We start from the raw sequence: 24546 nt of genomic DNA, 5'->3' as shown, positions 1-24546 counted from the left end.
CTGTGTCCAGCCTATTTTGTATAGTCTTTTTGTTAAAATTTTAGGTTTTTTAAAATTTAATTTAATTTTTTTAAATTTAATTTTACTATTATCTTTTATTTTTGTAGAGACAGGGTCTCACTATATTGCCCAGGCTGTCCTCGAACTCCTGGGCTCAAGCAACCCTCCTGCCTCAGGCTCCTGGGATTACAGGCATGAGCTACCTCACCCAGCCTTAAGCTTTTATATTGAGCTTTTTAATCTATTAAGGATTACATTTAAAGTGTGGCTGTTACATGTTCTCCAAGTTGCTACACAGTTAATCCTAAATCAAACTGATATAAAAAAGTTAATTTATTATATTGAACATCCATTTTGATTCACTACCCTGAATTGCAATTTTATGCCAGTATCTTATTGTTAACTGATGCTTTGGGATATGTTTTAATATTACTCACCTCTTTTGCACCAGATTCTTTGAGCAGTTTTATTATAGGTGAGATGGTATTGCCTCTCACAATTGAATCATCTACAAGAACAATTCTTTTGCCTTTAAAGTTGTCTGACAATACTCCAAATTTTTTTGCAACACCAAGTTGTCTTAACCTCATGTTTGGCTGAATGAAGGTTCTCCCTACATATCGGTTTTTACACAGCACCTCCACATATGGAAGTCCACACTGATAGAGAAGAAATGAAAGGACAATGAGGAGCAATATACAGAACAGGCAAATATTAGTTCTCTAGATTGTGTTGCCACCAGAATATTCAAGTGAAATTTCAAAATTATTTTCCTTTATTATTTGGAGAAAAGGCAAAAAGAAAAACCACTAAACAAAATATACTTGGTGGAAAAACCAATTCATTTTGTGAGGACTCATAATGTTTTTGTCTTAAACATTATTCCTGTTTTGAAAGATAACACTAAGCATATGAAGACATGACAAAGATTAAATCACTGTCAGAAAAATTCATTATTCAAAATGATAATTTTTATTTTTATTTTTTTGAGACGGACTTGCTCTGTCGCCCAGGCTGGAGCGCAGTGGCCGCGATCTCGGCTCACTGCAAGCTCCGCCTCCCGGGTTCACGCCATTCTCCTGCCTCAGCCTCCGAGTAGCTGGGACTATAGGCGCCCGCCACCACGCCCGGCTAGTTTTTTGTATTTTTAGTAGAGACGGGGTTTCACCATGTTAGCCAGGATGGTCTCGATCTCCTGACCTCGTGATCCACCCGCCTCGGCCTCCCAAAGCGCTGGGATTACAGGCTTGAGCCACCGCGCCCGGCCCAAAATAATTTTTAAAGAAATGAATTAAATAAATTAAAACCAGTAGACTAATGAGATACTTTTTAGGGATAGGAGGTAATTAACCCATTTATCAAGGTAATCTTTTATAAAATGTATGCATATTAATTATTTTAGAAGCTAATGAAGTATCCAAGGTAGTGAATATTGGATGTTATACCCCAGGATTACTATAGTTACACAATCTACCTGGTTATGAAAATAAAGCATAACACTGACAACATTATGCTAAATGAACATAAACAGCTTTATTATTACCCATACTTAGTAGCAAGCAAATATTCCAGTGACTTGCGAAGATGATTCAAGATGTTTATTTTAATATTAAGTAAATTTTTCCACTGAAGTCAATATACAGTTGATGAACAGCATGGGTTTGAAGTGCATGAGTCTACTTATAGGTGGATTTTCTTCCATCTCTGCCAACCCTTAGACAGCAAGACCAGCCCCTTCTTTTCCTCTTCCCTCCTCAGCCTACTCAACGTGAAGACAACAATGAGGATGAAGACCTTTATGAAGATCCATTTTTACTTAAGGAATAGTAAATATATTTTCTCCTCCTTATGATTTTCTTCAAAGCATTTACTTTTCTCTAGCTTAAGTTATTGCAAGAATACAGTATATAATATATACACAAAATATGTTAATCAACTGTTTATGTTATTGATCAGGCTTCCAGTCAACAGTAGGTTATCAGTTAAGTTTGGGGGCATTAAAATGTATACACAGATTTGACTGTGCAGAGGGCTGGCACCTTTAACCCCCAAATTGTTCAAGGGTCAACTGTATATTCATGATGTTATCTTTTTAAAAAGAGGGGGGCAAATTTCTGAACCCTTTAGTGAACGTTTTTTCTTTTCAGTGAACCTTTTAGTGGTTTTCACTAAAATAGTGCCATTGGGTAAAAAGCCTGGAAAATAAATAACGCTTGTAAACAAACCAACATTAACCACCAAACCTTCCTTTCTCCTTAGAAATGTTGATGAGTTTCTCTTTATAGGCAAGGATTTCTTATTCCACAGCTAGGAGAGCAATTCACTGCATGTTAATTAAGAGAAAATACCTTTCCTGCATAAGCAAGAGCAGCAGGTGTAGCAGATTCTGGAACAGTGCTGACCAAATCTGCATCCACAGGTGCTTCAATCGCTAGCTGCTGGCCACAACGGTATCTTACTGTATAAACCATTTGGTCTGGTGTGTTTGGAAAAGGAGAGAGAGTATTTTACTTAGCATAATATAACAGTGTTATTCTAAAAAACTAGTGCTAGAATTCTACAGATTGAGTATAAAAAGAAATGCAATATATACAAAAATATGAATGTGGAAATACACAAACTAGGGAATTCAACTGTGTGGTTTAAAAAAAAATTTGACCCTTCATATAGATCTAAAAATCATAATCCTTACTCCTAACAAAAAACAAAATCCAAGAGTCAAAAGGAAGTAAAAAATTGTGATCTTATGACTTGTGGGCTCAGTCCTATATCCACAACATATAACTATGTGCCTTCGAAGAGCCAGGTAAGCCTTTGAGGCAAGAATTGCCATATTTCAAGGAGACAGCTAAAACATGTATATGAATATTCAAAGAAAAGAAATCTATTTACCTTCAAACATACTGTCTGGTCTTGCAAAATAAACATATTCAAAGATACAAAAAGCCATTGGGTTTCCTTCAGACCTTGATATAATATCAAGAGTTCGGACATTATGTCTGGATATTTCCACAATTTCTCCAGGCAAGACTTCACGGTAATATCTTGGGAAACAATGTTAAAGAAAGAAGACTTTTAATAAACTAGTCCTTAAGGCTGATGAAAACATTAATTATAAAGCACATAGAGTACCTTCCCTTAGAGAAACAATTGATTCATTCAATATAAAATCTAGAAGTGGCTTTTTAAAAAGTGGTATGTCTCCTGCAATGATTTCTGTATAATCTCTCTGTAAACTCTAAGTTCTAGTATAGAATTGAAAAATTAAGGGCCCTAAGTTGTATTGAATTTTAAAAGAATAAAGTATAAAGAAAACATTTTCTCCTGGCTTACATTTTTCTATCATAGCTATATCTCAATGAGGAAGTTCTTCCTTTCTAAAATAAGTCTCTATGATCATATTGTACTGTAAAAAGAGAAAAATATACAAAATAATTAAAATAAGTTTCATAGTATCTTGAAAGAATGCCAGCGTCAGAATTAGAAGCTATTACTAGAACATTAAACTCAGTGCAACTGCTGAACATAACATGCATAAGAAAATCCCTTTATAAATATTTTCTATTAGATATCAGAAGGAAAACTTTCAAACTTTCACGTAAATAAGAAACTGTGTCAAAAAAAAATTCTTTTCAACATGGGGAAAGATAATATGCCAAATAAGGTAAAACTTACCTTGCACCAATAGATAAGAAGCTACAAGATTCTGAAGACACCACCCATCCTTCTGTTTCTGATGTTTTTTTCTCTGTAAATCACAAATCAATTCAGTTAATGGATTCAAGAAATTTTAAGAGGCTATTTCAACAGAACAGCTAACACTAAATAAGTAAGTAAAAAAAATTCATAGAATAGCCATTTCTGTGGCTTTAAGAGCACATGGATCCTCATTTGACTTGAGCCAAAGATAAAATAAATGATCTTCTAAGGTTCCTTCTAACATTATGATTTCATGGCTAGAAAAACATCTTGATAAAAGTCAAAAGAAACCACTAAAATCATACTGCAGAAATGAAATAGCTAGGCAAAGGACATGAATAGGCAATCGAGACAGGAAAAAATAAGAATCTCCATTAAAAACATTAAAAGGGACTCATCCATCCAGGTGTGGTGGCTCTCACCTGTAATCCCAGGACTTTGGGAGGCTGAGGTGGGCAGATCACCTGAGGTCAGGAGTTTGACACCAGCCTGACCAACACGGAGAAACCCTGTCTCTACTAAAAATACAAAATTAGCTGGGTATGGTGGCGCATGCCTGTAATCCCGGCTACTCAGGAGGCTGAGGTAGGAGAATCACTTGAACCCAGGAGGCAGAGGTTGCAGTGAGCTGAGATCGCCCCATTGCACTCCAGCAGCCTGGGCAACAAGAGCGAAACTCTGTCTCAAAAACAAAACAAAACAAAAACAACAACAACAAAAAACAAATGGGACTCATCCTCAGAAGTACTCAAAGAAACATACTTCAAAAAGGAAGAATACATTTACCATTATTTCATTACTTAGCTCCCTCCCACCCATCAACTCTCTATACCTAAAGATTTCAGGGCTTGATAGCAGTACGACAATAACTGAAAAACATTATGAAAGGATATTCCTTCTGAAGTTTATTACCTTTGTCATTTATATCAGACACTGGAATAAGACGACCAATGCATAAGGGACGATTTCCATAAGGATCTCGTACTGCATAAATAACATCTCTGTGCATTATAAGCAGGGAGTATGCTGTGGGTGCTTCCTTCATCAAATTTTTAATCCTGGAATTAATTAAATAATGAATAACTTCAGTTATAAACATATGCAAGGCAAAACTGTCCTTACTAGAGCTCCAAGTTTAATCCAGTTCTCTGCTTACCTGGCTACCCAGTCTGGGGTGTCATCTTGTTCCTGAGGAGGGGTATACGCCAGTAACTGGGTAATCATTTCACTATCAGAACTTGTGGACAGACCAATACCATGACGCAGAAGCTATACAGAAAAAAGGAGAAGTTTAATCATCAGAGGGGAAGCTCCACCCCACCCCAAACCCAGTAGCCAACCATAATGGAAAGAAATAAGGCATTCTGTGGATGTCCAGCTATGAAAATCCTGCATCCCACTAATGCAGCAGTCCCCAATATTTTTGGTACCTGGGACCAGTTTGGTGGAAGACAATTTTTCCATGGACCAGGGACAGGGGATGGTTTGGGGATGATTCAAGCGAATTACATTTATTGTGCACTTTGTTTCTATTATTACTATACTGTAATATATAATGAAATAATTATACAACTCATCATAATCAGTGGGAGCCCTGAGCTTGTTTTCCTGCAACTAGACAGTCCCATCTGGGGGTGATGGGAGACAGTAACAGATCATCAGGCATTATACATTAGCTTCTCCTAAGGAGAGCACAACCTGGATCCCTTGCATGTACAGCTCACAACAGGGTTCATGCTCCTATGAGAATCTAATGCTGCTGATGATCTGGACAGGAGACAGAGCTCAGGTGGTAATAGTGAGCAATGGGGAACACCTATAAATACAGATGAAGCTTCACTTGCTGCTCACCTCCTGCTGTGTGGCCTTGTTCCTAACAAGTCACAGACTGGTACCAGTCCCTGGCACAGGGGTTGGGGACTCCTACATTAATGGTATGTGTATACTAATAACGGATGACCATGGCTGGAGGCAATATAAGAAATCTAGAAGGTTTTCAAGCAGAAAAAAAAAGTGCTTTGAGATGTATAGAAAAGCTTTTGAATACTAAATTTGAAGGCATGCAGACCTGAAAGTGGGTAGGGGATCTTGAAAATTTGGTTAGTGGGTCTGACCTTTTCTACCCTCAACACTCTTGATGAACTGGGTATATTCCTATAAAAGTAGTACACTACAGTGTTAACTTTCAAGCTGGGTTTGTTAGTGATCATAATGGTGGCTACCCATCCTCACTAATTATTACTGATAGAAGAAAGGAATCAACTGTATTGAACAACGAAATGTAGCAGATGCAATAAATATCGCTTGAGTGTACTCTATGACAATTACAAAGTTCTGAGCAAGACTGACCAGGACAAGGGCAGCCCCATGGACATGCACAGATTGAGTCTGAATGGGCACTACAGAACATTTTCAGTAGGGAGCTAAAAGTAGAGATGAAGTTTAGCATCTGGGTAAGGGGTAATGTCAGGAAACGGTGAGTTAGTGGTTATCTCTAAGTGGTGAATTTTTAAGAAATTTTTACTCCATATTTATACGTTCATGATTGTCTGAATTTTTAAATGAACTATACATTTTTTCATTTGGGGACAGAAAAGCACAATAAGGTCATTATAATGCCTACAAACAGGGCTGGACAAAGCTCTAGGAAATGTCTAAAGACAGAACTGAAAATAGAATGACAATGAATGGTACAAAAGCCTAGTTTCTAGATATTTTTGACCCGGCAATTCATTATTATTCAGCTTCTGTAACTGTTCATCATATGTGAATTGCCCAGCTCTAGAATGCTTATAGGATGATGGAGCATGTGGGTAACAATCTATTACTAAATAACACCAGGTTCTGAGGTTACCAAGTCAAGATGATTGGGAGCTAATAAACTGAAGAAACTCAACATTAATGAATGAATGCCTGAATGGATAAAAGGAAGCTACTAGGAATGAATATAAAGACAGGCAGTTTAAAAAAAAAAAAAAGATAAAATGATGAATGAAAGCATAGGCACAAATTTGACATCATTAGCACAGAAAGCTCCAAACAACATGCTGTGAACCAAGAGTTTAAACACTCTCTCCCTTTTCCCATACTCTAGTTTTCTGTCATTGTTTCCAATTCATTTTTTTATGTCATCTCCAAGTTTATACTCCATTTTATTTTTATGATTTTGTGACATATAAGAAGAAATATATATGTTGATTTTTATCCTGGTCTTTCCTGGTACATAGCTCCTAAAACCCTTAGAATTGCCAAAATGATAAGTGTCCTTTTGTATGCTGTTGAGATGACCGGTAGCTAGGGGTTCCTACATAGCATCAGTATGAGGGCTGGTTGCCAGGGGAATCAACCAGAGGGTTGGAGCTTCCAGCTTCGGGGAGAAAGGCTAAAGGTTAAGCTGATCACCAGTGGCTGATGATTTAATCATTCATGCCTACTTCATGAAGCCTCTATAGAAATTCACAATGACTAGGTTCAGAGAACTTCTGGATAGCTGAACAGTTGGAGATGCCTGGAAGGTGGTGCCCCTGGAAAGGGCATGGAAGCTCCATGCTCGTTCCCACATACCCTGCCCTTTCCATCTTTTCACCAGACCGCTCTTCTGTAGCCTTTGTAACATCCTTCATAATAAACTGGTAAATGTATACAAAGTACTTTCTTGAGTTTTGTGATGTTTGAAACCAAAGGCAGTGCCAGGGCTGTTGCAGGAACTCCCAATTTATAACTGGTTGTCAGATGTACCAGAGGCCTGGACTTGCAACTAGCATCTGAAGTGGGGGACAATCTTGTGGGATTGAGCCCTTAACTTCTGGAACCTGACTTTACCTCCAGGTACTATCAGAATACAACTGAATTATAGGATACCCATTTCGTATCCTCTGGAAAATTGGCTGGTACAAGAAACCCCCCTATTTGGCCACAGAAGTGTGCTGAGTCTGAGAATAGGAAAAACGCTTGGTTTTTCTTATTTCATACGAGCTTTGTACATAGCAACAGAGTTAAAGAGATAGCAAGTCCATAAACTCTAATTTCTCTATGCTTCCAACCATAAATCAACTCTCCCAAATCTCTAGAGCAGTGCATTCAAAAAGTGAGTCTAAAATGCATATTCTCACCCTTGTCTCCAACTCTAGGGGACATCTTACAATCTGGAATTGTAACAAGTACTCCAGATCATTCTGATGCAATTGTTGTTGCAGTTAGGTAACAGGTAGCAACAATTAGAAAATGCCTTTTACAAAGATCCTTAACTTTTATTCATTAACCCATGCTAATCATTTAAAAAGGCTTAGGGAAAACAAACAAACAAATGTACCTTTTTCCTTAATCGAGCAGCATTTACCAATTCGCCATTATGTGCCACAGCTATCTTCCCATGAAGTGTTTCAACAACAAAGGGCTGACAATTTTCTAATTCACATTTTCCTGTAGTGGCATATCTTGTGTGTCCAATTCCAAGATTTGAAACATACAATTTTTTCAAATTGTCTTCAGTAAAGACGTGATTTACAAGACCCATTCCCTTGAGAAATCAAAAAGTGCAACTTAGAAAAAAACAGACTAGTACTGCTAGTAATAAACGCCTCTCTTCTCTGCTCAGCCAATCCAAATAAGACAAAGAAGTACATTTAATTTCTCTGTGTTTCAGAATTCTAATCTTAAAAAAAGGCCAAAAACAAATAACCTAACTGTAAGAACTGTGAAGCACTTACTTAAAAAAATTTATTGAGGCAAAAGTCACATAACATAAAATTAACCATTCTACAGAGAAAAATTTAGTGGCATTTAATACCTTCACAATGTTGAAGCACTTGTGTTTCATAAGATACTATTCACTAAAACATTTAAGAACAGATGTACTAAGCAATACAATTTGTCAAGCATAAAAACTAAGATTTGCATTAAACAAATCAAAGCATCTTAAAGCATTTAAATAAATGACTCCCTATTTGAGTTGGTCTTAGGCAAAAAATTGTCACTGGGGAAGAAATACATCCTAATTTGATAAATGTTAGGATATAAAGTTGAAAGTGGCTGATCCAAAGAATATCACTTTTGACTGCGAATTATTTATTCAACCCCCCCCCCCATATTAATGATCACCTGTCTTTTGTTATCTTTGTCATCCCATTTCTTTCACTTATTTATTTATTTATTTTATTTTTTGAGACGTAGTTTTAGTCTTGTTGCCCAGGCTGGAGTGCAATGGTGTGACATTGGCTCACCGCAATCTCCGCCTCCCAGGTTCAAATAATTCTCCTACCTCAGCCTCCCAAGTAGCTGGGATTACAGGCATGCGCCACCACACCTGGCTAATTTTGTATTTTGAGTAGAGACAGGGTTTCTCCATGTTGGTCAGGCTGGTCTCGAACTCCCGACCTCAGGTGATCCTCCTGCCTTGGCCTCCCAAAGTCCTGGGATTACAGGCATGAAGCACCACACCCAGCCTGTCATCAAGATTTCTTAAAGTTCAAATTTACCTTGTGTGATTTGAATGTTGGCACTGAACTCCCGTCACTAGTCACAATACCGGCACTCTCCTGACCCCTGTGAATATAAAAAGATATTAGCTGTTAAATCTGCCAATTGATGAGCTTCTTGAAGAACTTTATCAAGCATACTTTCTCGACAAGCACCCATGAACTTAGTGTGACAACACATTAAATGTTACTTGTACTAGTACTACTCCTATTGATGATGCTGATGCTGATGATTAGCAATCACAGCAGATGACAATGTAACAACTAGATATCTAATTCTAACTAACATGTCCTAAGCATTTTACGCTGTAAAAATAAATAATTTAAAACCTACTGGAACCCCAAATATACTTTAGGCCTTGAGAGAGATATGACTGTGATCCAAGTCACATATGGTTACAACTTCTGTTTCTCAGACTATAGATTAACTCACTTTCTTATTTTTCTTGTTCTATACAATGACTAGAGAGAATTAAAAGACATCAGAGACGGCCGGGCGCGGTGGCTCACGCCTGTAACCCCAGCACTTTGGGAGGCCGACACGGGCAGATCACGAGGTCAAGAGTTGGAGACCATCCTGGCCAACACGGTGAAACCCTGTCTCGACTAAAAATACAAAAATTAGCTGGCCCTGGTGGCACACGCTTGTAGTCGCAGCTACTGAGGAGGCTGAGGCAGGAGAAACGCTTGAATCTGGGAGGCGGAGGTTGCAGTGAACCAAGAAGAAGAAGAAAAAAAAAAAAAGACAACAGAGGTGATAACATCCTGCCTTCTCAAGTGATGACCTTTGTTAAAGATTAACTTCTAGGCAGAGGCGGGTGGATCACAAGGCCAGGAGACCGAGACCATCCTGGTTGACACGGTGAAACCCCATCTCTATTAAAAATACAAAAAATTAGCCGGGTGTGGTGGCATGCGCCTGTAGTCCCAGCTACTCGGGAGGCTGAGGCAGGAGAATGGTGTGAACCCAGGAGGCAGAGCTTGCAGTGAGCCGAGATCGCACCACTACACTCCAGCCTGGGTGACACAGGGAGAATCCATCTCAAAAAAAAAAAAAAAAAAAAGGATAACTTCTGCTTTGCTGTGTGCATAGACCAAATGAAAGAAAACCCATTCACAATTACATCCTCTGTAAAAAATGTTAAAGGTACCCTTCCCCAAAAGAACCACCACCTATAACCAATCAAACTGCTGTAACTGGGCGCTAACCTTGTATAAAAAATGTTGTGATTCTGCTAAAAACTCCTCTGTCTGCCTATAGAAATGAAACCTTAACTTTCCTACTTCTCAATGCTGACTCCATTCCTTGGAGTTGGTGTTTCCAGGTGAGTCATCCTCAAACTTGGCGCGTGAATAAACTCTCTTTAAACTAGATTCTGATCCTTTTAATTATTTAAGTTGATAGCATGAGTGATCTAATTTGGCTTTCACAACAATCCTATGAAGTAGGTACTATGATTACCACGCCCATTTTACAGATAAACACACTAAAGCAATAGAAAAGAAGTTACTTTCCCATTGCCAAACAGACAGCAAGTGGTACAGGCAGGATTCGAATACAGACAACCCAGCTGCAGAATTTATGCTTCTAACCTCTACACGTTATAACCTCTAAATAGGGTTTCAACAGGATGAGTATGTAGATATAAATTAAAACCTCCAAATATAATAGAGGCAAAATGTGTAGCTGGTACTGAAACTATCACCATTTTTTGTGCCTTTCTGCATTTTCCAAATGTTCTCCAATAAATAGCACTTTTATTATTAGAAAAAAAAAATGTTGTTTTTGAAAACCCTCTGCTGACCAGGCACCCTTTCCCATGTCTGTGTCTCATTTCCTGCATTAGTGTTTTTAAGTGGTGATACAGAGAAAACAGCCAAAATCTAAAGACATAGTAAAGACTAAGAGCATCCATACCGCTGTGCAGTATAAACTCTCACAAAGGTTCCAACTGCTTTACAATTTTTAATAGTTCTGAACAAGTGCTATAAATAGTAGATGTTTACTGACCAATTTTTGTTCCAGAGAACATATATATCAGGATAGAAACAAAAAGTAAACCTCTTCCATATGTGCCTGTAGACTTTAGTGGCTGTTAATACATTGATTTATTTGGTAAAAAGGAACCTTTTTCAAAATTATATATTGCAATTGTTGCAGCATTTTATTAACGAGAAAAACTATAACATTAAATACGTTGCCAAGTAAAACTCTAAAAAACACTTGGCATGATCACAGCTCAGAGCAGCCTCAAGAACTGATTTTATTAAATGCATTAAATACTGAAAATAGATATGCATAATACTATATACCATATGGGACTAAATAAATTATGACTTATGATTTCTTTTATTTAGTGAAATGCTATGGGGTCTGTAAGTTAACCAATGTTAGAGGACTAGGTGATTAATGTCAGTGGAAATATATTATTAACAATGGTTATAAACCTCTGGGAAAAAACCTCTGCCAACCATTTTCAAAACAATTTTTAAAAATCAACAATCATTTGGTAAAACAGTAAATTATGAAAGAAAAGAAATACACAAAAAACGGTTTTCTTTCCCTTTTGTCTCAAGGGTAGTTCTTCCTTCAAGCTGAAATGAATATGGTTAAAAATCATTTAGGTCCAGGCTTCTTTAATCACAAAGCCTGCTTATTTGGCAGTTTCTCAAGTTACTCCCTCAGGCAGCTTGAACCAGTTAAACTAGATCCTTTCAGCTCTTCAGAGCTTATTGACAACCAGCCGTCTGGTTTCCTAGGAAACAAAACCTTGGCTAGAAATAGTGAATCATTTCCAGGTCACTTTCAACATGGAGAGTGGAGCAGGAAAGCACTGGACTGAGGAGGAGGTTAAAGCTTTGCTAAGTGTCTGGGCAGAAAAAAATATACGAAAACAACTTTATGGAACACTAAGAAATAAAGGAATATTTATTTACATTGCTAAAAGGCTGCAATCATTAGGAGTATACAGAGACTGGAAACAGTGCCGGGCTAAGTACAAAAATCTCAAATATGAATACAGAACAGTTAAATATGCCCATAACTCTGGAGACAGCTCTAAAACTATGAAGTTCTTCCACGATTTGGATGTAATCCTGCAGTATGAACCTGCCACACAATTTACAGAGGAAGATGCAAATGGCAGGTACCTGGAAACGCTCAGCCCAAGTACAGCCCCAGAGACCACTGAAGGTAAAAAAAAAAAAAAAAAAAAAAAAAAAAAAGTTCTCTTTTGTTTTTGTTTTGTTTTACAGTTTTACAAACTGTAAAAGTTCAAGACTTCTGAGGCCATATGATAAATATAGACTGAAATGTCAAGACTGAGGAAAAATAACCAATTTATTATGCTATTTTGCACAAGGTTAAGAATTAATTTTTTTTAAAAAGAGGTTAAATATTACTACTTTAAAAAAATCTGTAAAATACAGAAAAAGCACATTACAATGGCACCGACTGCTAGTGCCAACTGCATGTGATGTTTCTGAAATATGGATTGGGTTCTAAAAATTGTTTAAGTTTTAATTTTGTAAGAGTGGCAAAAAGGGGGAAAAATATCAAAAACATTAATTAACTAATGTTTTTCCACAGCTCCAAACAAGAACTTTCTCCTTTATTTTGCTTCCGTTTTCCTAAATTGATAAATAAAAGCACATTTAAAATAACTGTTCAACACTATTTCATTACTTGTTTCGAAGAACAGCTCCATTTTAACAATGAAGAAGAACAGCTCCATTTTAACAATAAAGTATCACGAAGATGTAATAGATTAAATGATCTTAGACTAAGTGATTTAGAGGAGTTTCTTGACGCACTGTGTTGTTAAACCCAATACTACTTACATAGAATCTGCTCACTGTCTGTGGAAACATTAGTAGGCAAAGGGAGGGAAATCAATGACAATAATAAGATTTCTACCATAGTCTAAATCTTACAGATGCTATTTTTAAGAGCAGAATTATTCAAAAATCTGTAACACCCACTATCTGTGTGTACCATGGGCAAAGCACTAAGCTATATACATTTAGTAATGTGAAACCTCAAAAAGGACAGAACTGCAAATAAATTTAACACCTGAGAGAAAATAGTAAATAGTATAATAAAAGTACCAAATGTGAATTGGGTTAAGAGGACAAAGATTACAACTGGTTAACTTAAGTTAGCTAATTTTCATGTTTACAGCTCAGTAACAAATCATTTCATTAAAAGAAGAATCCACCCTGCCTACATTCTTTCCATTTCTGAGATGACACCAAATTCTGAGAAAGCTTTGCGGTTATTACCATATTAAACAGCAATTACATTATTTTATTCAATTAAACACCTTCCACTCTTCATTATTTAAGTGCTTTAAATATTGATTAATAAATAAGTAAATCACTTAGCTTCTGAAAGTCCCCGATTTTAACCAGGAGTTGGTCTGATGAAGATGTGGGTGCCAGTATCTCCACTTCTTAAAGGGATCTTCAGCCCTTTCAGGTATTCCCTTGGCTCCAAACTCCTTCATTTTCACTCATAAACAGAGGGACTATACTTACAACTTAACTATGCACGTTTAGGTACCTCAAACCCCCAATTCCAAAATCAAACTCTCTCTTCTCCCATCAACTTTTTTTTTTTTTTTTTTTTAAGAGAGAGGGTTTCATTCCTGTCACCCAAGCTGGAATGCAGTGGCGTGATCTTGGCTCACTGCTCCAGGACTCAAATGATCCTCCCAACTCAGCCTCCTGAATAGCTGAGACTATGGGGCATGACCCACCATGCCTGGCTAATTTTTTGTATTTTTGGTAGAGATGGGTTTCACCATGTTGCCCTGGCTGGTCTCAAACTCCTGGGCTCAAGAGATTCTCCTGCTTCGGCCTCCCAAAGTGAGGCATGATCCACCACATCTAGCCCGAATTTGATCCTCCTACAAATTGCTTCCACCTTAGCATCACTACATTTCCAATCACTTATACAGAAACATTTGAGATATCCTTGATTTTTGGCCAGTCACTAAGTCTTTAAAAAATCTGCTGACATACTACATAAAATTTTCTCTCTGCTCTATTCTCATTACGACTAACCAGAACTTCTTCATCTCTCATATACAATATTAATGTAACCTCTTTACTGGGCTCCCTGGTTTTCAGCCTCTTCCTATATACTTTCCACAATACCACTAGTTGTTTTTTACATTTTTAAATTATAAAATTATAAGCACATTAACATTTTGGTTGCATTAAAAATAATCTTTATACCCAAGATTAATCATGATCTAAAGTTAAATATTACAATTAATGGTTCCATAATATTTAACTGAGTGTGGGTCTTCACCCCCCTCAGGCAAATGATACTGCAATTAATAACTTTTGTCCATTTTTAGTATTATTACTTTAGGACACAAGTCCTAATACTGATTCAGAAGGATATAATTACTTTGGTTTTTTTGTTGTTTTGTTTTGGGTTTTTCGTTTTGTTTTGTTGTGTTTGAGATGGAGTCTCACTCTGTCAAAAAGGCTGGAGTGCAGTGGTGTAATCTCAGCTCACCACAACCTCTGCTTCCCAGGTTCAAGCGATTCTCCTGCCTCAGCCTCCCAAGCTGGGATTAGAGGCGCACGCCACCATGCCCAGCTAGTTTTTGTATTTTCAGTAGAGACAGGGTTTCACCATGTTGACTAGGCTGGTCTCGAAGTCCTGTCCTCAAGGGATCTGCCCACCGTGGCCTTCCAAAGTGCTGGCATTACAGGCCTTAGGCATCCCGCCTGGCCATTACTTTGAAACATTATTTCTAAAATAACTGCTTTCCAAAATAACTGTACTTCACTAGGCATGAATGTCCCTTATGTAGAACCACTGTCATGCAAAATTATGGAGTATTGATGGGAAGAACAGACTTTCCAAATTTAATAAGTAAATAGTGATTTAGGCCAGGCGTGGTGGCTCATGCCTATAATCCCAGCACTTTGGGAAGTTGAGGAGGGTGGATCACCTGAGGTCAGGAGTTCAAGACCAGCCTGACCAACATGGTGAAACCCTGTCTCTACTAAAAATACAAAAAATTAGCTGGGTGTGGTGGTGGGCACCTGTAATCCCAGCTACTCGGGAGGCTGAGACAGGAGAATTGCTTGAACCCAGGAGGCAGAGGTTGTAGTGAGCCGAGATCATGCCTCTGTACTCCAGCCTGGGTGACAAGAGTAAAACTCCATTTCAAAATAAATAAATAAAATAAATAACGATTTAGGCTAATTTAAGAAACAATGGCCTATAATGATATACAAATTGGTAACTTTTAATTTGCATGTTTAATTACCAGTAAGGTGGAACACTTTTCTATACATTTATTCACTTTTACAAATTGACCGTTCATGTCAACTGAGGTCTTAGAAATTTGCGTGATTTTCTTGCCTTACGATTTATTTGATCTGCAGAATCCAAAACTTTTTAAGGTAATCAAAGTTTTTTCCCTAAGGCTTAAGAAGCCCTCCTTGCACCAGGTTTGATTCATTATATAATGTTTTCTGGTTTTTCCTATGGCCGAACCAGCAGAATTTTTATTGGTGTGTGATAAATGGAAGAAGGGAAGAAAATGGAAGTGCCTTTTCCACTGTTGGGATCAACCTCATGCAAGTGGTAGGGATAGGCTGCTTGTTAGGCAGCAAGTAGCCAGGACCAGAGCCATGGCAAAGGACCCAAATACACTTTTGACCAACTCTACGAGGCTTCATGTTCTGCTAAATCTGATCATCCTCAGCCTCAGAATTCCTTTGGCCTACAGCTGCCAAACCACATTCCTTCAGTGGTCAAGTTTTCCCTCTATTTCACTCCTTTTATTTTATATAAATGCATCTCAAGTAACGATTTAAGAGTTTCAGTTTAAAATCCCCAGAGCCTCTGCCTACAGTTTTAGGATTCATGCTGTGGAATGAGGAGCAACTTAGGAAAAAATTATCTGAAGAGGTCGGAGAGAGAGCTTTTCTGTTTCACTATCATTTGTATATTTGGTCCAGACTCTTTTCTATGGCGGTAAATCTAGACTCTAAACCAGGTAATAGAATAGAAACCCTGCCTTTCTTTACTGCTCTCATATTCAAGCTCAGGTGTTAAATAACCTGGGCCCTGTTTCTCTAAAGATAATTCTTACATAACTCCAGATTTTTATTTTTCCTATTTTCAAACAAATCTAAAACATTTCTCAACAACATTTTAGCCTAAAGCAATTATAAAACCTGATTTAAATTTTTCAACAATTTTTACCTTGAGAGTTAAATACAACTGTGCCATCTGAAAGCAGTGATGTGCTTTTGTACTTATGTTTATTTTTCATTTGTTTTCCTTTTTTAACATAGAAACCCTAATAGAGTTTTTAAGATGATAAAGAGCATACCTTTTCTTTTTCTTCAACGGGAAAGTCTGTAAACGTAATGGTGAATCATGATTTTAAAAGAATGTTTATGCCACTAAAATCACACCTAACAGTTGATCTATTAATGTAAAATACAACGCTACTTTTGTTACTCAATAAAATAGAACTGGAAAAACATTTGGAAATGAAATGATTAATGAGATGAGTAAATTTTTAATTTAAACATTAGAAAGAGCAATCAAACGATACTTATCCACCTCCCGATTAGTCTGCAATTTCATTGTAATTATAATTCATCTTCATGTGTCAATTTGAGTTAAAAATCATATAAGTTGGATTCCTTTCTAAGATGTACTTCATCCTCCTCATTTGATCACTTTAAAAAGTAGCCTATGCCTCATTTTATGAAAGCCTATATAAAAGCATCCAAACCATAAAATGAGGAAATCAAAGGAGGACTTCAGTTTTTATGGTTGGCATGGTTCTTTTAAATGACATATTCCTTAATCCATTTAAACATAATTTAGATTAACTTCTGGAAACTTTAGTATGTATCAATCAATAAATTATATAAGATACTTAAAAACTCTAAGCTATCTGATCATATATGCCAAAAAAACAGCACTTTCTAATTATCTATCTCATTGCAGGACCCACTCTTTTACATTACTGGTATTATTTAGCAAGTGCCTACTCTGTTAGAGCACCCAAGATACAATTATAAATAAAACATCACTTTTTAAAAATGTAAGGCTGGGCACGGTGGCTCACGCCTGTAATCCCAGCACTTCGGGAGGCCGAGGATCACCTGAGGTTAGGAGTTCGAGACTAGCTTGGCCAACATGGTGAAACCTCGTCTCTACTAAAAATACAAAAATTAGCCAGGTGTGGTGGCAGATGCCTGTAATCCCAGCTACTTGTAAGGCTGAGGCAGGAGAATTGTTTGAACCCAGGAGGCAGAGGTTACGGTGAGCCAAGATCACACCACTGCACTCCACTCTAGCCTGGGCAACAAAGTGAGACTCTGTCTCAAAAAAAAAAAAAAAAAAAGTAATTTAACTTGAAAACTAACTACAACTGTTTCTAAAAACTTACAAAATTACCAAACAATTCTAGCAGAAATTCAAAATAGACCATGTCTATATTGGATGGCAAAAATTGGATTTTTCTTTAAATACATAAATATTTAAACTATATTATACAACTTTATTACAAAATGTCTATCACAAATCTATTTTGAAGAATATGATCACATTTAGCTAAAGCTATTAGGATTATCAGTTATGTTATTTCTAAAAGGAATTCTGTTATATTTCCAGGTAAAATGTCAATTGCATCAGAAGATAAGGAAGATGTCTCAGGAAATCCTTTACTTCTGGTTTCTCATGTCAGACCAATGGAACTAGGTATAGTATAATGGGTGGGACAGAATGAAACTGATCTAATTTCAAACTAGAAGATAAGACTGGTTTCTAATCTGAGAAAACTGACAATTTTTCCTGGAAGAAACACTCAGAATTAATTTATGTTTTCCTCCCTTTTTGCCAACCCATACTGAAAAAAATTATTTCTAAAGCAAATGATTCTTTACCAAATTTAAGTTTCCTAGAAATACAGGTTCTCTAATTTCCAAACTTTACTCTTTAAATGTAAGAAATCTGATGGCTAGACTTACACATAGTAATGCACATGATCACTTTAGTGGCAAGGGTTAAGACAAACAGAATTTTACGTTTGAAAGTAAACATCAGAGCCACAACCAGGTCAAGGATTCAGTGTAAATCCTTCTTCGCTTCTATTTTTCTTTTCTTTTTTCTTTTTTTTGGAGACCAAGTCTCACTCTGTTGCCCAGGCTGGAATGCACTGTCATGATCCCAGCTCACTGCAACCTCTGCCTCTGGTTCAGGCGATTCTCCTACCTCAGCCGCCCGAGTAGTTGGGATTACAGGCGCGTACCACCACACCCAGCTAATTTTGTATATTTAGTAGAGACGGGGTTTCACCATGTTAGCCAGGCTGATCTAGAATTCCCAACCTTTGGTGATCCACTCGCCTAGGTCTCCCAAAGTGCTGGGATTACAGGCATGAGCCACCACACCCGGCTGCTTCTAATTTCTTATTGAAGCTAGAAGCAAAAACCTTACTTCTAACTTAAATGATAGAAAAACCTATTTGTAACCCAAATAAGAAAAAAAATTCTGAAAAGCATTTCAAAGCAAAGACATTAAATATACCACAAAATATCTCAAATAAATGCTATAAAGTTTTTTTCAATGACTTAAAACTCGTGAATCTGATAAAAGTTCTTAATTGTAATATCATTTGTATGATAGGGGCCAAAACCTAATCTCAATTAAATATTACTGAACCATTAATTTAATATTTAATTTTAAATTATGGCCAGGCACAGTGATTCACACCTGTAACCCCAGTACTTTGGAAGGCCAAGGTGGGGGATCACTTGAGACCAGGAGTTCAAGACTAGCCTGGGCAACAGAGAGAGACCCCCCGCCATGCCTAATAAATTATTAAAAATAGGCCAGGTGCAGTCAGTGGTTCATGCCTGTAGTCCCAGCTACTTGTGAGGCTGAGGCAGGAAGGCTCACTTGAACCCAGGAGTTCAAGGCTGCAGTGAGTCATGACTGTGTTACTGCACTCGAGCCTGTGCAGCAGAGTCTAGGGAAAAAAAAAATGAAAGAAACAAAATAAATTATGATTAATCTTGGGTATAATTTGAAGATATTTATTTATTTATTTATTTATTTATGTTGAGACAGAGTCTCGCTCTGTCGCCAGGCTAGAGTGCAACGGTGAGATCTCGGCTCACTGCTATCTCCGCCACCCAGGTCCAAGCGATTCTCCTGCCTCAGCCCCACAGGCACGCACCACCACACCCAGCTAGTTTTTGTATTTTCAGTAAAGACAGGGTTTCACCACGTTGGCCAGGATGGTCTTGACCTCCTGACCTCGTGATCCACCTGCCTTGGCTGCCCAAAGTGCTGGGATTACAGGCGTGAGACACCGCACCTGGCTGAAGATTATTTTCAATGCAAACAAAATGTTAATGTCATGCACGGTAGCTTGTGCCTGTGATCCCAGCTACTCTGGAGGCTCGCTTGAGCCTGGGAGGTTCAGACTGCAATGAGCGGTGATCTCTCCACTACACTCTAGCCTTGGTGAAAGAAAATTGTTTTCTTTTTAAAAAAATTTATTTTATTTTATCTTATTTTGAGACAGTGTCTCACTCTTTCACCCAGGCTGGAGTGCAGTGGTGTATTCTCAGCCTATTGCAACCTCCACCTCCTGGACTCAAGCAATCCTCCCACCTCAGCCTCCCAAGCACCTGGTACCACAGGCACATGCCACCAAGCCTGGCTAATTTTTGCATTTTTTTGTAGAGACAGGTTTTGCCCTGTTGCCCAGGCTGGTCCCCAACTCCTGAGCTCAGGCAATCCACCTGCCTTGGTACCCCAAAGTGCTGGGATTACAGGCCTGAGCCACCATGCCCAGCCAAAAATTCCTTTCTTTAATAATATTACATCCAATTTGAAACCCTGTCTCAAAAAAAAAAAAAAAACCCCACAAAAACCAAAGTTAATGTGCTTGTAATTTTATAATTCAAAAAATGAACCTACTTCTTTTATGAAAATGAAATCTGAGAAAAGCACAAGATAATATGGTTGTCAAAATAACCAATATAAAGTCAGGTACCTGTCAGTAATGTAAATGAAGTATAAAACTGTTCTAGAGACCTAATACGCACCATGGCATATTAAAGGATTTATAACTAAGTGGAGACATACTGCCTAGGAACAAGGCATTATGAAATTTCTGACACACTTCCCTACCGTTGAAAGAAAATACTTCATTTAAAATGGCTTTAGTCTTTCTGTAATTTTCACAAGGCATAAACACTGATTTTTCCGTGTGACTCTTCCAAGCCCTCAGCTCATGAGTAGCCTCAGTTCTCAACTCTGACTACACATTAGATCACAATCTGGGGATGAAGGATGAGGCAGGTACCAGAGTGGTAGTTTTTAAATGCTTCCCAGTAGACTGATACATAGCCAAAGAAAATCACAAGATAAAGAAAGGAGTTAAATTCTTTGTACCTATCCTATTTCAAAACAAATTATCTACAATGAGTCATTTTCTTATATAATTACTGTTTTCTACAGTAAATGCTACACATTTAAATATTGAACTTCCACTATGTACTGATATACACCCTACATAGTAAAGGAGTGATATGGAAGAGAAAAAAATGATATAGAGGAAAGATGATCAAAATGTGACTAAAAAGCCACAACTTTATTAAAGTCAGTAACTGGCATAATAATGGACAGCTTTAGGTTCTGAATTTGTTTCCCCACTGTTTAAGAGAAAAGCTAAGCTATGATTTGTTACTCCATCTCCTATGGAGGAAACTGCTTTCTTTAATAATGTTGCATCCAATTATTTACCTTGTCTGATGTATATAATGCATATGTCTTTTACCTCTCTACCTAATGCAGGTATCTCTACGTCAGTATTGGAACCCTCTAATAATACAACTTTTATCCCAACTGTAGCAAATGAAGGAGGAAAGCACTGGACTGTGAGAGAAGTCAGGGCTCTAATAGACATCTGGTCTGATAAAAGCATACAACGACAACTAGAGGGAACAGTGAGAAATAAGAGGATATTTGAACAAATTGCGGCCAAGCTTCAGAAATTTGGAATAGAGAGAGACTGGAAACAGTGCAGAACAAAGTACAAAAACCTAAAACATGAATACAAGATCGTAAGAACAGCTCAAGATCTAGGCATGACTAAGAGTATGAAATTTTTTACTGAGTTGGATGCTATTCTGGGACCCAATAAAACAGAAAAATCACGAGACCAGGAGTCCCAAGATGGAGAACATGTCACAGAATGTGCCAACGTAAAAATGGGAGAGGACCAGACAGGTAGGAAGGTGAAGAAAAATAATCTTAACATCATGTTACATCATACAGGTTCAAGGATCCCTTTTCCAAAATGCCTGGGATCAGAAGTGTTTCAGATTTAGACATTTTTTCAGATTTTAGAGTATTTGGATATACATCGTGAGGTATCTTAGAAAGGGGAGCCAAGTCCAAACATGAAATTCACATGTGTTTCATACATATAGCTTAAAGCTAATTTTATGCAGTATTTTTAATAATTTTGTGCATGAAACAAAGTTTTGACTGTACCCATCACATGAGGTCAACTGTATAATTTTCCACAGGTAGCATCATGTTGGTGCTCAAAAAGTTTCAGATTTTGTAGCATTTCAGATTTCATGAGGGATGCTCAACCTGTATTGAAAATGTTCAGTACCATAAGAGGAATGTTATATACGTAAGTTAAATAGGTTTCATTACATGCTATTTGACAAACTAGCTGAATTTATTATGAAACAGATTTAGTATACATTTGATCTTCCCCAGAATAGAAACAGTACAGTTATACAAAAAGGAGGAAATAAAACTGGATTCCCAGAATAAAGTTTAAAATAGATCAATTTTAATAAAGCAAATATGCAACCCCAGACGGCAGAAGTTAAAGTAAATTTTCACACTAATTGTGGTAAAACTGAGTAGAATAGAAAAAGGGCATTGAAGAACTTAGAAAAATATAAAATACATGAGACTTTCTTAGAAGTAGTACATTTCTCTGGGACCCATCATAAATGTCTTTAAAGTATATTTAAACCAAAGGATTGAGATGCAGTACATACACACAAAGACACGATAGCATGAAATAAACTGAATGAGTTCTAGACCAGGATTCAGGAAGTCAAAGTTCTAAGGCTCTGTGGAACCTTGAAGTAACCAAGTGTCTCCTCTAGACCAGGGGTCCCCAACACCTGGACCCTTACTGGTCCGTGGCCTGTTACGAACTGGGTTGCACAGCAGGAGATGAGTGGTGGGTGAGTCAAGTTTCTTCTGTATTTACAGACACTCCCCATCATGCACATTACGACCTGAGCTCCACCTCCTGTCAGATCAATGGCAACATTAGACTCTCACATTAGATTAGAATACTGGTGCAAGAAGACTGTTGTGAACTGTGCAGGCAAGGGATCTAGGTTGTGTGCTCCTCATGAGAATCTAATGCCTGATGATCTGTCACTGTCTCCCATCACTCCCAGACGGGACCATCTAGTTGCAGGAAAACAAGCTCAGGGCTCCCACTGATTCTAGATTATGGTGTGTTGTTTAATTATTTCATTATATATTACAGTGTAATAATAATAGAAATAGAGTGCACAATAAATGTAATGCACTTGAATCATCCCAAAACCACGGCCCCCTCACCCCCAGTCCATGGAAAAATTGTCTCCCATGAAACCAGTCCCTGGTGCCAAAAGTCCCTGCTGCTCTAGACCTAACTCCAGAATTGGGGGGTGTGGACAAGATGGTCTTAAAGACCTCTACTAACCACAATGTCTCCAGATTTTATTATCTGGCTTAAATGATGAGTCCCAATTCTAAGATAGTCTGTGTCTAGGGAAGAGAGGGGAACAATAGACAGTTAAGACTGGAAATGCTGGTGAGAAATCTCAAAATATTTCACTGGTGGACAAGAAAGAAACTGGTATGCTAGAGAACTATACATATCCCCCAGTTAGATGACTACAGATAAAGCAGCCCAATAGCAGTGGCATGATATCTTCATACAGTCAATGCTGGAGATGCAGCTAAAGATTATTCCATTAGTTATGTCAGAAGACCTAGTTAGAGACTCAGATCCATACCCAATATCTATAATGACAAAAAGGGTAGGGAATCTAACCTTTGGAAAAGCAAATAATCATATTTACTACTAGGGTCCCTTTAAAAAGGAAAATACTACATTAAAGTTTAAAACACAATTCTGGGCCAAGCGTTGTGGCTCATGCCTATAATCACAGCACTTTGGGAAGCCGGGGTAGGTGGATCACTTGAAGCCAGGAGTTTGAGACCAGCCTCACCAACATGGCGAAACCCCATCTCTACAAAAAAAATACACAAAAAATTAGCTAGGCCTGGTGGCACATGCCTGTAATCCCAGCTACTTAGGAGGCTGAGGCATGAGAATCCTTGGAACCTGGGAGGCAGAGGTTGCAGTAAGCCGAGATCGCACCACTGAACTACAGCCTGGGCAACAGAGTGAGACTCTGTCTCAAAAACAAACAAATAATCTAAATAAATAAAACACGATTCTGAAGTGAACTTAAAAAGTCAATATATATCCCCTTATGTTCATACAGTCATTGCTGGATATGTAGCTGAAGGTGATTTGGTCAGTAATAAGTCAGAAGGCATAGGAGATACAGATATAAAACAAGGTCTTGACACAGGTAAAAAAAATATTCAGGTGTTTTTGTTTTGTTTTGTTTTGTTTTTGGTGTGTGACAAAGCATATACATAAAATGCTATTATAAGACACTGTTATGGCCTGAACTGTGTTCCTCCCACCAATGTTCATATATTGAAGCCTTAAACCCCAATGTGATGTATTTGGAGACAGGGCCTTTGAATGATAACTAGCATCATGAGAGTGGTGCCCTCATAATGGGTTTTAGATTTTCCATCAATATATTAATAGATGCTACCATACCTAAGAAATTATGTTATAACATTGTATGAGGTACTGTTGGATCATAACTCAAAACACATAAATGGAAGGTGGAAATAATATTCCCCATGGCTGTTTTTCTCCAAGTATAGCAGCATCAGCATTAACTGAGAACTTACTCAAAATGCAAATTATTGGGTCCCATCCAGAATCAGAAACTCTAGTATTGGGGCCTAGCAATCTGTTTTAACAAGTCTTCCAGGTGATAATGATGCAAGCAAGTTTGAGAATCATTACCCTCTAGTATAGGGCACTAAGGGTGTGGAGGTGAAATTTCGTACTTGCTACCTGATAGTTTGCTGCTTCTACACAAACCAAAATTGGGGAGGAGGAGATCACCAAGCCCCCAAGCTGAAGCTTATCTGTTAAAAAGACCTTGTACCTAGTCTTTCAGTCCAAAG

The 24546-nt window shown here is 37.7% G+C and overlaps 2 protein-coding genes across 2 annotated transcripts in view; one reads left to right on the top strand and one right to left on the bottom strand.

Annotated features, from left to right (window-relative positions):
• PPAT (phosphoribosyl pyrophosphate amidotransferase) overlaps nucleotides 1-24546 on the bottom strand; it is a 40691-nt gene that overhangs the window by 3744 nt on the left and 12401 nt on the right. The window contains 8 exon segments of the mRNA NM_001260819.1: nucleotides 438-659; nucleotides 2349-2476; nucleotides 2893-3044; nucleotides 3676-3748; nucleotides 4612-4757; nucleotides 4856-4968; nucleotides 8012-8218; nucleotides 9177-9243. Coding sequence (NP_001247748.1) covers nucleotides 438-659; nucleotides 2349-2476; nucleotides 2893-3044; nucleotides 3676-3748; nucleotides 4612-4757; nucleotides 4856-4968; nucleotides 8012-8218; nucleotides 9177-9243 — 1108 coding nt within the window.
• The window catches only part of PAICS (phosphoribosylaminoimidazole carboxylase and phosphoribosylaminoimidazolesuccinocarboxamide synthase), a 50076-nt gene continuing 37031 nt past the window's right edge, over nucleotides 11502-24546 (top strand). Inside the window, exons 1-3 of the mRNA XM_015138662.3 lie at nucleotides 11502-12369; nucleotides 17839-17925; nucleotides 21034-21468. Coding sequence (XP_014994148.3) covers nucleotides 11988-12369; nucleotides 17839-17925; nucleotides 21034-21468 — 904 coding nt within the window. The 5' untranslated portion in view covers nucleotides 11502-11987. The remainder of the gene's footprint in view (nucleotides 12370-17838; nucleotides 17926-21033; nucleotides 21469-24546) is intronic.

Source organism: Macaca mulatta, chromosome 5 (genome assembly GCF_049350105.2).
Source record: "Macaca mulatta isolate MMU2019108-1 chromosome 5, T2T-MMU8v2.0, whole genome shotgun sequence".
Classification (NCBI taxonomy): domain Eukaryota; kingdom Metazoa; phylum Chordata; class Mammalia; order Primates; family Cercopithecidae; genus Macaca; species Macaca mulatta.
This window is presented reverse-complemented; position numbering and strand designations above follow the sequence as displayed.